Source organism: Rhinolophus hipposideros, assembly GCF_964194185.1.
Source record: "Rhinolophus hipposideros genome assembly, chromosome: X".
In the NCBI taxonomy this organism is placed as follows: domain Eukaryota; kingdom Metazoa; phylum Chordata; class Mammalia; order Chiroptera; family Rhinolophidae; genus Rhinolophus; species Rhinolophus hipposideros.
In genome coordinates, this window is record NC_138046.1 from 65,318,097 (window position 1) to 65,333,803 (window position 15,707).

The following is a 15,707-nucleotide window of genomic DNA, read 5'->3' on the forward strand; positions in this document are numbered from 1 at the left end:
AGTTACAACTACATATTTCTACCAGAAGTCATTACGTCCTGTTCTACCTAGTAAGTGAAAGGTCGGTTGGTCTTGCATTTTATAGAATTTTTCATCCTCAGAACAAACATAGCTAAGTTATTCTAAGTATAAAATTGAATACAGGGATAGCAGGCATTTCAGGCCTTCAAAACTTGGTGGTTAAAAGTCTCTAAGATGTTTATAATTGAAACATCTTTAATATCCAGCATCTACTCTTGAGGAGAGAAAAAGATTGATGTTAAGCTGTCATTGGTATAGTATGTTTAGTCGTAGATTACATTTTGATGTTTAACCAATACATTTCCCTTATTTTTTGGAGTTTCAAAAATAGGGTATTAAAACATAATGATGGAGAAGCCATGTTAATCTCAAAACCAGATGGTTCATTTAAATTATGTACCCAATAACCCATATGCTCAAGACAACTTCTCAAAATTTCTATTTTATATTAATTTTTATATCTATTTATATTACTTTATATTTTATATGTTTATGCTAGTTGTATTTAATGAAGTTCTCTATTTAGCATCAATTTCATGATTCTTTTTAAGAATTTTCAACATCTTTGATTTTTCCAAATATAGCCTTTATACTATCAGTCTGTCGACCAAATCCGAATATCTTTCTAAACAGTAACGTGACATAAGGCACATGGTTTCAGTACATTATTGAAAACTTCAGACCAACTGCTCTGCACTGGAGTCAGGATCTCTTATTTCCTTAAAAAGAGAATTAATTTTCTACGATCCTTACCTATTAAAATAAAAAATATCTAAAAAATAATTTCTATAAATTACAATAATAATCTATATGTACAGAAATAAATTAAATGAATAAAATAAAACGGCTGATTATATACATATAAACACATATATACATATATAAATAGAAAATCCTATCCATGCCTAAACAAAATGACTATATTAAATTTTATAATACATTTTATTCAACATAGATGTGATCAAACATTTCAACTATTATAAACTGATGCATATGCACCTTATACTGTATTTACACCTAATTTACACCTAATAATACACCTAATTCTGTATTTTTACCTTTTAAAAATGTGTAACTCATGTTAGCATAACTAAATGGCCAATGCTATTATGGCCGCAATTGTTTGCCTTACAAACACAATGAGCCCATTTATACTGCAGGACAAGAGAGGTATCACTTACTGGATTCAGGATCAGAGTTGCCATCCCCTTCAGTGCGGTTGTTGGGTGCAGCATGATCAAAGTACTCCTCCTGAGGATAGCCGGAGGGCAGAGCATGGGATGTGCTGGGAAGGCTGCCCGCATCGTGGTCACCCAGTCCACCATCACTGCCACTTTCCTGAGAGCCTTCAGGTAGATGAAATGTGACACGACGCTGGGACTGAAAGGAAGAAAGAAAATTACAGGGTTTCAGCTATGATCTGAATAATTGCTTAATGTATCCAATTCAGAAAATGCATTATTTCAACTATCCAGTGAAGTCGCATTAACATTATCTTGATTTGGGAACAATTTCAGGCTTTTCTGAACAGTCAGCTCGGTGTTCAAACCTGTTTCACCTGGCACCAGAGTTGCTTCCATTATATTTTGAAACAAGGCATATCCAGATGCAGAATGAAAGTCAACGTGTCCTAAAGCATGAGGCTGTCAGCCTTTATAGACATTTGAGCATATTAGAAATTCTGATCATCATTGGAACATGGATTTATTGAGCTACTATTTGACAAGATTCATTTTTTGAATAATAAGCATAAATAAATATAACAACATTTTATTCTTATATCTGTAAGATGCTGGCGGGCTGTAACAATAAATAATAACAAATGTATTTAATCATGTAGGCTTGAAAAATTAAAAGTACAAATCATCTTTTCAAAGAATCTTTGGAGTAATATTTTGAATTGGAATTCATTTAAATTGATTCTGCACTCTAAAAAATGCAAATAGTTAGATGGTATGGATAACAGATGATGGTAATTATAAAAGCAAACTATAGGTATCGGCTTAAATGGTAATTATAGCACAGTATAAAAAATATATACATGCCAAAACAAAAGGGTCATGACAGCCAGCAAGAGTAATCGTGCTAATAGGCGTAGCAGTATTTTTGTTTGCAGCAACGCTATATGTAGTAGGTTGGTGCAAAAGTAGTTGCGGTTTTTGCAATTATTTGTAACTTTGTAAACCGCAATTACAGTTTGCACCAACCTAATAGTAGCTAGTCTCCAAAGCTAGCTCTTACAATGCACCTCACCTCTTGGTATTCAGATACTTATGCAGTCCTCCACCAGACTGAGTATGGGTAGGCCCTGTGTAACCAAACCTTGCAGCTTCTGTCTTACTCCTTTGGAATACTAACTCTGGGGAAAACCAGCTGCATTGAAAGAAGTTTGACTATTGGGAGACCACCATACTGTGAGGAAGCTCAAGCCAGCCATGTGGAAAGACTGCATAGAAAGAAAGTACAATACCCAAAGAATCCCAGCTGTTCCAGCCATTCTAGTTCAGGTGCCAGATATGTATGTGATTAATCCATTCTGGACATTACAGTTCATGGGCTCATTTGAGTCATTCCAGCCATCTCTAGACATTTAAGTCATCTTTTTTTAGTCACTAGTCATTGTGGAGCAGAGATAGTTATCTCTGCTCTGCACTACCCCAATTCCTCACATAAAAAATGTAACATGTCTTTGTCTTATGCTCCAAAGATTATACTTTGCAATGTAACAAATAGATCAACCAAAATACTTCACTACCAGCAGTATAAAATATGCAATTAAGAGATAATTATTTAAGGAATTTAAAATATCAAAGGTCACATAAATTGAGGAACTAGGAATTTCCACAACAGAATGTACTCCCACAAATTCAGCAATCTCTTCAGATGGAGATATGAAAATATTTGAAGATACTTGCTATAGATTGAATGTTTATTGACCCTCAAAATTCATAACATTGAAACCTAATACCCAACATCATGGTATTTAGAGGTGGGGACTTTGGGAGCCGATTGGTCATGATAGTGGAGCATTCATTAACAGGATCAATGTCTCTATGAGCAGCAGCCTCAGGAAGCGCCCTCTCCCCTTTGCCAGGTGAGGGCACAACAAACTAATTATTTCAGTCTAGCAAAGCTGGACTTGCCTTTTCTATGTCTAAGAAGCCAAATGATCATTTAGTTATAGGTTAAACTTCATTTAATTCCAAAAATTATTTTTGGTTGTTAAAATATTTTCATTCACTTTAAGTAATATATAAACATTTCTACTCACAAACCTTTTAAAAATGCAAGACCTGGAAAAACAGCACTTCAAAATGCCTGAAACATTATATTGTAGATATTTATTTATAATGAGCTATTATACATAACTTATAAATAATTTCTAACACATAGATGAAAAAAATCATCTTATGTAAAATAATCCAGTTTACCATGAGACAAATTTATAATCGCTTGCACCATAATGCATAACTGTAAGGTATTTTTAATTTTCTATAAGACACAAGTAATATATTTCAACTATATATATGTAAGATGTACCATATATATGGTACATGGTGTGAATGTTATGCATCTAGTGTGTGTATATATATGTATTTGTATCATTTACATTTTTAAAGTATTAGACCTAGATAAAGAATCTATGAATAAGAAAATGAGAAACAAAAACTCATAGACACAGATAATAGTTTAGTGGGTACCAGAGGGTAAGGAGGGTGGGGGGAGGGAGATGAGGGTAAGGGGGATCAAATATATGGTGATGGAAGGAGAACTGACTCTGGGTGGTGAACACACAATGGGATTTATAGATGATGTAATACAGAATTGTACACCTGAAATCTATGTAATTTCACTAACAATTGTCACCCCAATAAATTAAAAAAAATAAAACAATTATTGGTAACAAAAATAAATTAATCTAGAATTTAAAATGTGCTGGTTAAACATGGAGTCACAGATTCTAACAGAAATAATACTGCCATTGAAGGAAAATTGTGTCAAATGATAGAAGTAGGGGATATATGTTACTTTCTGATATAAGAGAAATGAAGCTTTGTGTTCACTTGCTTATTTATGCATAAAAGAACAAGGCAATTTAAGTTTTAAAATGTTATCCCGTTCTAGGACATCTGTACTAGTAACTTAAGTAAAAGCCCTTGCAAAGGAATGCTCTAGACTTAATCTGTAATAGGCCTGGTCATGCACTCATCCCCAACATTCTTGACACTCATAAATTGAATCCCTGTAGGGGTAAATGAAAGAGAATGAATGGGCTTGTAAGGACTCCCTTTCAGTGAAAAAAACTGCTTTCGGTCCCTTTCTGAATGCACATAAAAACACCACCAGCCCCATTCCATATATACCTTGGATGTTTCAAAAGCAGAACAGTCATATTAATCAACTAACTTATTTATATTAGTTTCAACAAATATCAAAATACCTCAAGTGGAGATCAAGGTAAGTTGTTTGGTCATTAACATCTGTATATCATTTTAAAATAGTCTAAAGTTCAACAATATACTGGGTATTTAAATTCTTCATCAATTCAGTTTCAAAGTTTACAGTCTGAAATATTGTTTTTACCTATTTCTATAATCCATAGAAGGCATTCAAATATTACCAATTAAATACAGTATTCTATTTCTTCATTCAGGGAATTCACACGGGGCTCTACATTTGCACATGTGTGAATAACTAGGTTGTCCATCAGTTTAGAAAATCTCCATGAAATATTTCCATAAGTGAAATTATTAGAATTTAATTGTTAGGGAATTGTTTTAAAAGGCTTCTGAAAATGTAACTTTTAATAAGAAAAAAAGTTTACTATTTTTCCTATCGTTATTTTAATGATTCCTACTTAAGCTTGCAGTTTGCAATTTCTGACATTTGCAGATAGAAGTGAATATAAAATAATGACACGAACTGAACAATTCATGAATCCTTTCTGGTAAATTTTGGAAACCTGGTTTAACTCATTTGCCTTTTATTTTTTAATGGATAAATCCTTTATCTCTGAGTGTACTTTTCTACTCGGATTAATCATATGAAGATATTCAAAATACAGAGGTATTTTTCTTATCCAATATATTTAGAAATATTATTTCACGAAAGTCATTCCTTAAGTCACTCAAAGAATAAATAATTTCCTTTTTCCAAATGTTGAAGATGATTACTGTGCAATATAAATGAGCTATCATGCTAATGACCATGTCATAATTTGACTGTCTGCAGCCCTTCAAGGAAGCTGTGGCTTAGAAAGTAAACAATCTATTGATTGTAATGGTGACTTTATGGGATGGAAATAAATCCAGGATTATTCATGAATAAATGTCTGAACTAAATGGCTAGTTATGTTTTTGCCAGAAAGAGAAACATCCACGGGTGCCTCTCGCTATATTCTACTTGCCTTGTTTTTAGTTCAAATCAATCAAAATTCCAGAATGTATGGACGCTCAGAAATAATAATGGTGTCACTAGATGAATCATTTACAAGCAAACTATCAAATTCCCAACATTGTTGTGTCCTTTATACCACGTGAAGGTATAATTCCCTGCTAAGCATTTGGTGAATATTGCTGCATTTCCATAACATGATGTAAGTGGCATTTTAGAAAGGTTAAGCTGGCAGCAGAGAGGTTGCATTTAGATAGGCCAGCCTGTGAATCTCATTATGGAATGCTTGAGTATCATGTTCCAGAAGGCTCATTAGAATTACCTGTCAAAGTTTTCAAACTAATCATAAAATCTTGCACTCCCCTTGACTCCAATTCTAATACATCCTGACCCAGCCTACCTTAGATTCTCTGCCATAGCCAGTAACTCTGATTAGAAAAAGTAATCATAGTTAGGGTACTTATTTTTTAAAAATTACCATGTGCAGGGTTTTGTTTTGTTTGTTTTGTTTTTAAAAGCTCAATTCACCTTATTTAAAAAAAGTTTTTTACACTTTATTTATTTTGACATTAACATATTTTATATTAATTTCAGCTCTCCAACTACCCCTCACTCTGTCAGCCATCAGTTTGTTCTCTATATCTATGAATCCTTTTCTGTTTTTCTTGTGTGTGTGTGTGTGTGTTATTTTATCTTATTTTTTAAATATTTTTATTAAAATATAGCTAGCATACAATATTATATTAGTTTCAAATGTACACAACAGTTATTCAACATTTATATATCTAAAAAAGTAATCACTGTAAGTACAACATCCATATGACACTGTACCATGCTATCACTATATTATTAACTATATTACCCATGTTGTACATTACATCCCCATGACTTATTTGTTTTATACCTGGAAATTTGAACCTCTTATTCTCCCTCACATTCCCCCTGCTTTTTAGATTTTTTAATTACAGCTGACATTCAATATTATTCTATATTAATTTCAGGTGTACAGCATAGTGGTTAGACATTTATATAATTTAAGAGGTGCTTTCCCTGACAAGTCTACTACCCACATGGCACTATATGTAGTTATTACCACATTATTGACTATATTCCCTATGCTTCACTTTACATTCCCATGACTATTTTCATGGCTATTTTGTAACTACCATTTGTACTTCTTAACGCCTTCACCTTTTTCACCCTGCCCTCCAACTCCCTCCCATCTATCACCCCAACAAATCTAGTACCCATCTGACACCATACATAGTTAATACAATATTATTGACTATATTCCTTATGCTATGGCCTATTCCCATGAATACGGTATAACAGCCAATTTGTACTTCTTTTCCCTTTTGCACTCACCCCCAACCACCTTCCCATCTGGAACCATCAAAATTTTCTCTATCTATCAGTTTGTTTCTGTTTTACCTGTTTGTTTTTTCTTTAGATTTCATGAAAAGCAAAATCATATTGCAACTGCCTTTGTCTGACATACTCCACTCAGCATAATACATTCTAGGTCCAGTCACACTGCCGCAGAGGGCAAGAATTAATTCCTTTCCATGGTCGAGTAATACTCCATTGTATATATGTAACACCTCCTCTTTATTCATTCATGCATCAATGGATACCCAGGCTGCCTTCCCATTTTTGTCATTGTAAAAATGCTGCAATGAACATATGGATGTATTCATCCCCTTGAAGTAGTAGTTCTGGGTTTCTTTGGATAAGTACCCAGAAGTGTGATTACAGGGTCCTTCTTTGTCTCTTGTTATAGCCTTAGTCTGGTGTAAGTATTGTTACCCCAGCTACTTGTTTGTTTGTTTCCATTTTTATGAAATATCTTTTTCATTCCCTTTACTTTCAGTCCGTGTTGTGTCTTTCAATCTGAAATAAGTCTCTAGTAGGCAGCATATGTAAGGGTCTTATTTTCTTATCCATTCAGCCACTCTATCTATTTTTTTTGTCATAAATCCTCTAAGATTCCTTATAATACCGTTTTGGTGGTGATGAACTCCTTTAGCTTTTTCTTGTCTGGTAAGCTCTTTATCTGTCCTTCCAAACTAAATGATAGCTTTGCTGGGCAATCTTGGTTGAATGTCCTTGATTTTCATCACTTTGAATATTTCATGCCAATCCCTTCTAGCCTGCAAAGTTTCTGTTGAAAAATCAGCTGACAGTCTTATGGGGATTCCCTTGTACATAACTAACTGCTTTTTACTTGCTGCTTTTAAGATTCTCTCTTTTTGTTTACTGTGTAGTATTTTAATCATGATGTCTTGTTATGGGACAATTTGGGTTCCTCTTGTTTGAGACTCTGTGCTTCTTGGGCTTGTATATCTATTTCCTTCACCAGTTTAGGGAAGTTCTCCATTATTATTTTTCAAATAGGTTTTGAATTCCTTGCTCTCTCTCTTTTCCTTCTGGTACCTCTGTGATGCAGATGTTGGTACTTTTGAAGTTGTCTCAGAAGCCCCTTAAACTATCCTCACTTTTTCGGATTCTTCTTTCTTTTTGTTGTTCTGATTTTTTTTTTTTTTTGTAACCTTATCTTCTAAATCACTGATTCAATCCTCTGCTTCATCTAATATACTGTTGACTCCCTCTAATGTATTCTTCATTTCAGTTATTATATTCTTAATTTCTGACTGGTTCTTTTTAATGTTTTCTATCATCAATTTTATGTTTCTTACCTCTTTATTGAAGCTCTCTGTGAGATCACTGAGCATCCCTATAACCAGTGTTTGGAACTTTGTATCTGGTAAATTGCTTGTCTTCATTTTCTTTAGTTCTTTTTCTGGAGCTTTGTTCTGTTCTTTTATTTGGGAGATGTTTCTTCATCTACCATTTTGGCTGCATCGTTATGTTTGTGTCTATGTAGGGCCGCTATACCCACCAATCTTTGTAGAGTGGCCCATGTAGTAGGTATCCTGCGGGACCCAGTAGTGCGGTCTTCCTGGTCACCAGAGCTGGGTACTCTAGGTGTGTTCCTTGTATGAGTCGTGTATGCCCTCCTGTTGTAGTTGACCTTTGGTTGCTCTTTGCGCCTCAATGAAAGGGAATGACCTGCAGGCTGAACGGTTGTAAGGACTACCTGTGATTGCAGTTGAGGAACTATTATGCTGGAGCTGACTCTACAGAGCAGGGTTCCCTTTAGCAGGGCCCTGGTGCCTGCCCAGTCTGCGCTTTGGTTATGTCATTTTTGAAGGTGGCCCGATGGTGCTCTGGCTTGGTCTGCAGCTGGCCACCAGGCATGCAAGCCCTAGGGACTCCTAAGGGGTGACCTACTTCAGGCCACTTTAGCTACAGTCTGTGCCCTGCCTGAGGCCATCTGGTATGAGCCACAAAACAATCCCCAGATGGCTACCACCCACACTGGGTTGGAGGTGCCTTGAGAGGCAAAGCCACAAACTGAGGCTGGCTGTCACCACCGAGCTTAGGGTCACTCAGCCAGAGGTATGAGACATGCCAAAGCCATGTCCCATAACTTGTTAAAGTTTTGTGACCCTTTGAGAGATTTTATGAAAGTCTACAGCATAGGCTAAGACAAGTTGTATGGAAAAGCCACTGGAAGCAGGTTGGGTGTAACAAAAGTTGTATAGGGTGATATCTCAGGGAATCCTTAGGACAAGACATATGAAAGGTGATAGCCAGTTTGATGACGACTCAGCTATGACATCTGCCTGCATCGGCACACAAGGAGAGGGAGTGTTCAACAAAGAAACAATGGCTTCCATCATTTACTCCCTCCAGGAGAGAGCTGCCCCTCCAGACCTCACCTTAAAAATACTCAATTCAGTTCCGATCCATAAGTCCCTGAAGACTTTTGAGCTGCCGCGTCAGTGCTGGGGCTTAGAACCAGTGAGTCCATCAACCAGTAAGTCCAAGTGCAGGCCCTTTCAGAGGAACACCTAGGAATGCAACCGTCCTCTGGATCACTCAGCTACAATGTGTGCTGGTTTTCACAGCCAGAAGTTTCGGGACTTCTCTTCTGGCACTGGCAACCTGGGCGGGTGAGCCTGGTGTGGGGCTGGGAATCCTCACTCCTCTGCAGGGGAACTCTGCAGCTGAGATATCCCTCCCAATTTTTAATGTTCACATGCAGGTGTGGGATGAGTATGTTCTGTGTCTCTGCCCTTCCTAGCAATATTGAGTTGGCTTCTTCTGTATGTCCGTAGTTGTAGGGCTTTGGTTCAGATAGATATCAGGTAATTCTTTTTTATTTTTTTTTAATTTATTGGGATGACAATTGTTAGTAAATTTACATACCTTTCAGGTGTACAATACTGTATTACATCATCTATAAATCCCATTGTGTGTTCACAACCCAGAGTCAGTTCTCCTTCCATCACCATATATTTGATCCCCCTTTCCTTCTTCTCCCACCCCCAACTCCCTTACACTCTGATAACCACTAAACTATTGTCTGTGACTATGAGTTTATGTTTCTCATTTGTTTGTCCTGTTCTTTTGTTGTTTTTGGTTTATACACCACATATCAGTGAAATCATACGCTTCTCTGCTTTTTCTGTCTGAGTATTTCACTTAGCATTATATTCTCAAGATCCATCCATGTTGTCACAAATGTGCCTATATCATCTTTTCTTATCGCTGAATAGTATTCCATTGTGTATATACACCACAACTTCTTTATCCATTCAGCTATTGAGGGACAATTTGGTTGTTTCCAGACTTTTCTAATACACGACCTGCACTACAAGAAATACTAAAGGAGGCTATTCGACCACCATCAACAAGGACAATTTGTGGCAACATAAAAAGGGGGAGAGTAAGGCCTGAACCGGAATATGGGAATGGAGAAAGTAAGTGTGCTGAGGAAAATGGAATACTCTAAATATCAAACTTTCTTTTACATAATCTTAACGGTAACCACTCAAAAAAATCCAGAATTGAAACATATACTGTAATAAAAAAAGAAACAAAAGGAAACATCATAGAATACCACCACATAGAAATAATAGACAACAAAAAGGCAAAGAAACAATGGAAACACAGCCTTACCAGAAAACTAAAGATAGAATGACAGGAAATCCTCATGTATCAATAATCACCCTAAATGTAAATGGACTGAAATCACCAATAAAAAGCACAGAGTAGCAGATTGGATCAAAAAACTAAACCCAACCATATGCTGTCTCCAAGAGACACATCTCAGCTACAAGGACAAGTAGAGACTCAAAGAGAAAGGTTGGAAATTGACTCTCCTGGCAAATGGTACCCAGAGAAAATCAGGTGTAGCCATAATGATATCGGATGAAACAGACTTCAGGGTGAAAAAGATACCAAGAGACAAAAATGGACATTTCATAATGGTAAAGGGGACTATACAACAAGAACACATAACAGTCATCAATATTTATGCCCCCAATCAGGGAGCACCGAAATATACCAAGAAACTACTAACAGAATATAAGGGAGAAATTGACCAAAACACAGTTATACTAAGGGACTTAAATACATCATTGACAGCTATGGATAGATCATCCAAACAGAAAATAAACAAGGAAATAGCAGCCCTAAATGACACATTAGACGAAATGGACATCATTGACATATATAGAGCACTTCATTCGAAAACATCAGACTATACATTGTTTTCGAGTGTACATGGAACATTCTCAAGGATAGACCATATATTGGGGCATAAAAGCAGTCTCAGCAAATTTAAAAAGATTGAAATCATACCGAGCATATTCTCTGATCACAAGGCTTTGAAATTGGATATCAACTACAAAAAGAAAGCAGGAACAAACACAAATACATGGAGATTAAACAACATACTTTTGAAGAACTACTGGATCAAAGAAGAAATTAGAGGAGAGCTCAAAAGATACATAGAAACAAATGACAATGAAAATACATCCTACCAAAATTTTTGGGATATGGCAAAAGCAGTTTTAAGCAGGAAATTTATATCATTACAGGCCTATCTTAAGAAACAAGAAAAATACCAAATAAATAACCTCATGTTACACCTTAAAGAACTAGAAAAAGAATAACAAGTGAAACCCAAGGTCAGCAGAAGAAAGGAAATAATAAAAATCAGAGCAGAAAAAAAAAAAATCAGAGCAGAGCTCAATGAAATAGAGAACAAAAAGACAACAGAAAAAATTAATGTGACAAAGAGCTGGTTCTTTGAAAAAATTAATAAAATCGACAAACACTGGGCTAGACTCACTAAGAAAAAAGAGAGAAGACACTAATTAACAAAATCAGAAATGGAAAAGGGGAAGTTATCACGGACACCACAGAAATACAAAGGATCATGCAGGAATACTATGAAGAACTATATGCCACCAAATTCAATAACCTAGAAGAAATAGAGAAGTTCTTAGAAACATATAGCCTTCCAATGCGGAATCATGAAGAACTGGAAAATCTAAACGGATCGATCACCAGTAAAGAAATTGAATCAGTCATCCAAAACCTTCCCAAAAGCAAAAGTCCGGGACCACATGGCTTCACTAGTGAATTCCACCAAACCTTCAAACAGGATCTAATACCAATCCTGCTCAAACTCTTCCAAAAAATTGAAGAAGAGTCAGTACTCCCTAACTCATTTTATGAGGTCAACATTACTCTGATACCAAAACCTGGTAAGGACAACACACGAAAAGAAAACTACAGACCAATATCTCTGATGAATACAGATGCAAAAATCCTAAACAAAATTCTAGCAAATTGAATACAACAATGCATTAAAAAGATTATTCAACATGACCAAGTGGGGTTCATCCCTGGGGCACAAGGATGGTTCAACATCCGCAAATCCATCAATGTGATACATCACATAAGCAAAATAAAGGACAAAAATCATATGATTATATCAATTGATGCAGAAAAAGCATTTGACAAGATACAACATCCATTTATGATAAAAACACTTAAAAAAATAGGTGTAGAAGGAAAATACCTTAACATAATAAAGGCCGTCTATGACAAGCCCTCAGCTAATCTCATAATTAATAGTGAAAAACTGAAGCCCTTTGCTCTACGTTCAGGAACACGACAGGGCTGTCCCCTATCACCTCTGCTATTCAACATAGTGTTGGAAGTCCTTGCCAGAGCAATCAGGCAAGAGAAAGAAATAAAAGGCATCCAAATTGGGAATGAAGACGTTAAAATATCACTCTTTGCAGATGACATGATTCTATATATAGAAAACCCTAAAGACTCCACCAAAAAGCTGTTAGGATCAATCAATGAATATAGTAAAGTTGCTGGCTACAAAATCAACGTACAAAAGTCCATTGCATTCCTATATACTAACAATGAAATCTCTGAAAAAGAAATACAAAAAACAATTCCCTTTGCAATTGCAGCAAAAAGAGTAAAATACCTAGTAATAAACTTAACCAAGGATGTGAAGGATTTATATGCTGAAAACTATAAGACATTTTTGAAAAATTGAAGATGACACAAAGAAATGGAAAGATATTCCATGCTCATGGATTGGAAGAATCAACATAGTTAAAATGGCCATATTACCCAAAGCAATATACAGATTTAATGCAATCGAATCAAAATCCCAATGGCATTTTTTAAAGAAATAGAACAAGAAATCATCAGATTTGTTTGGAATCACAAAAGACCCCGAATAGCCAAAGCAATCTTAAGAAAAAAGAACAATGCTGGAGGTATCACACTGCCTGACTTTAGCTTGTACTACAGGGCTACAATAATCAAAACAGCATGGTATTGGCAGAACAACGGACAGGTAGACCAATGGAATAGAATTGAGAACCCAGAAATAAAACCACATAAATATGGACAGGTAATTTTTGACAAAGAAGCTAAAAACATACAATGGAGGAAAGACAGCCTCTTCAGTAAATGGTGCTGGGAAAATTGGATAGCCATGTGCAAAAGAATGAAACTGGACTGTTACCTGTCACCATGTACCAAAATTAATTCAAAATGGATCAAAGACTTAAGCATAAGACCTGACACAATAAACTGCATTGAAGAAAACATAGGTACTAAACTTATGGACCTTGGGTTCAAAGAGCATTTTATGAATTTGACTCCAAAGGCAAAGGAAGTAAAAGCTAAAATAAACAAATGGGACTATATGAAACTTAAAAGTTTCTGCACAGCAAAAGAAACCACCGACAAAATAAAGAGGCAACCGACTGAATGGGAGAAGATTTTTGCAAACAGTTCTGCCAATAAGGGTCTAATATCCAAAATATACAAGGAACTCATGAAACTCAACAACAAAAAAACAAACAACCCAATTGAAAAATAGGCAGAGGACCTGAAGAGTCATTTCTTCAAAGAGGACATACAAATGGCAAATAGACATATGAAAAAATGCTCAACATCACTAATCATCAGAGAAATGCAAATAAAAACCACAATGAGATATCACCTCACCCCAGTCAGAATGGCTATCATCAACAAGACAAATATTAACAAGTGTTGGAGAGGCTGGGGAGAAAAAGGAACCCTCATCCACTGTTGGTGGGAATGCAGACTGGTGCAGCCGCTTTGGAAGCCAGTGTGGAGGTTCATCAAAAAATTACAAATAGAATTACCATATGACCCAGCAATCCCTCACCTGGGTATCTACCCAAAGAATTTGAAAACATTTATACATAAAGACACGTGTGCTCCAATGTTCATTGCAGTTTTGTTTACAGTGCCAAGACATGGAAACAACCAAAATGTCTTTAGATTGATGAATGGATAAAGAAGTTGTGGTATATATACACAATGGAATATTATTCGGCATTAAGGAAAGATGAAATAGGAACATTTGTGACAACATGGATGGATCTTGAGAGTATAATGCTAAGCAAAATAAGTCAGACAGAAAAAGCAGAGAACCCTATGATTTCACTGATATGTGGTATATAAACCAAAAACAAAAGAACAAGACAAACAAATGAGAAACAAAAACTCATAGAGTCAGACAATAGTTTAGTGGTTACCAGAGGGTAAGGAGGGTGGGGGGAAGGAGATGAGGGTAAGGGGGATCAAATATATGGTGATGGAAGGAGAAGTGACTCTGGGTGATGAACACACAATGGGATTTATAGATGATGTAATACAGAATTGTACACCTGAAATTATGTACTTTCATTAAAAATTGTCACCGCAATAAATTAACAAAAATTTAAAGAATAAAAAAAATAAAAAGAAAATGGTATGTGCCGCAAAATGACATTAAGTAATATTAAACCCAGATATTAAAACTAAAAGCAGACTATTGTAATAGTCTCAAAGATTAAAACCCAAATTTCAATTTAAAAAAGAAACATCTACATTACTTTTGGTGTTAACCAAATCTAGCTTTAGTGACTTACATTTAACTTTATGATTAACCCCAGGGCCTTCATTTTTCAAAAGCAATTATCTGGCAGCCTCAAACTATTAAAAGACACTCATACCAAGAAGTAAGGCAGGAATAAAAGGCATGTAAATTGCTAAAATATTTATCACTAAGTTTGTGCTCAGAATCATGTCTACCTTACTGTCTGTGCTTTAATAATTTTGGTTATCTGGTTTTTCAGCTCAAAGCTTGGTAGCGGACAGAAGGAGAAATTTCTAACATCTATTCCTAGATCTGCCTTCTGTAGCTATATAAATGTGATTCTTCTACATGGCAAGCCTTTCAGTGTTTGAAGACAGTTAAACTTCATGTACTAATATTCCAATTCCAAGCTTAAATTCCCATCTTAATTTAGCATTGTTTTCAGAACTTTTACAATCCTAACCTTTTTCCTTTTTGCCCATGCAATTTTTTACATATTTAACAAAGTCAAACCTTAAGTATTTAATTCTCTATTGCTGTGATAGTATGGGCCTGGGAGATGATGGGTTCATAAATCACATATGATACAAATAAATATCTTATTTTCCATAATGTTAATAAGTATTTAACATTTTCTAGTTGTTAAATTATTTGAAAACTTGTTTCCAAGCATGAAGTCACAAGTTTTGTTTTAAATACTGCTTTGTCTTAGATGTCACTTCTTCATATTTGCAAAATAATTTTTATTGCTATAGTTACAGAACATGTCTGTTTAATTGATGAATCTTAAACAAACCAAATGTCATTCAAGCAACAGATGGTTTCTGACTTGAATTATATAGGCTGGAATCATTATTGCTACAGTGAAAGATAAAAAAAAAAAAAATCATAGCCTTGCCATTAATTGCATAAACACTTGGAAAAAATATTGTTTTATTGAACGTTTGCAGAAATCACAACAAAATGTATGTGATGGCAGAGAACAGTACAGTGGTTACCAGAAGGAAAGCAG

The 15,707-nt window shown here is 35.4% G+C and overlaps 1 protein-coding gene across 7 annotated transcripts in view; it reads right to left on the reverse strand.

The window, feature by feature from the left end:
- PCDH11X (protocadherin 11 X-linked) overlaps nucleotides 1-15,707 on the reverse strand; it is an 824,011-nt gene that overhangs the window by 241,932 nt on the left and 566,372 nt on the right. For all 7 annotated transcript variants that reach the window (XM_081043929.1, XM_081043928.1, XM_081043927.1 and 4 more), the window contains one exon: nucleotides 1,203-1,401. In XM_081043929.1, the coding sequence (XP_080900055.1) occupies nucleotides 1,203-1,401 (199 nt within the window). The remainder of the gene's footprint in view (nucleotides 1-1,202; nucleotides 1,402-15,707) is intronic.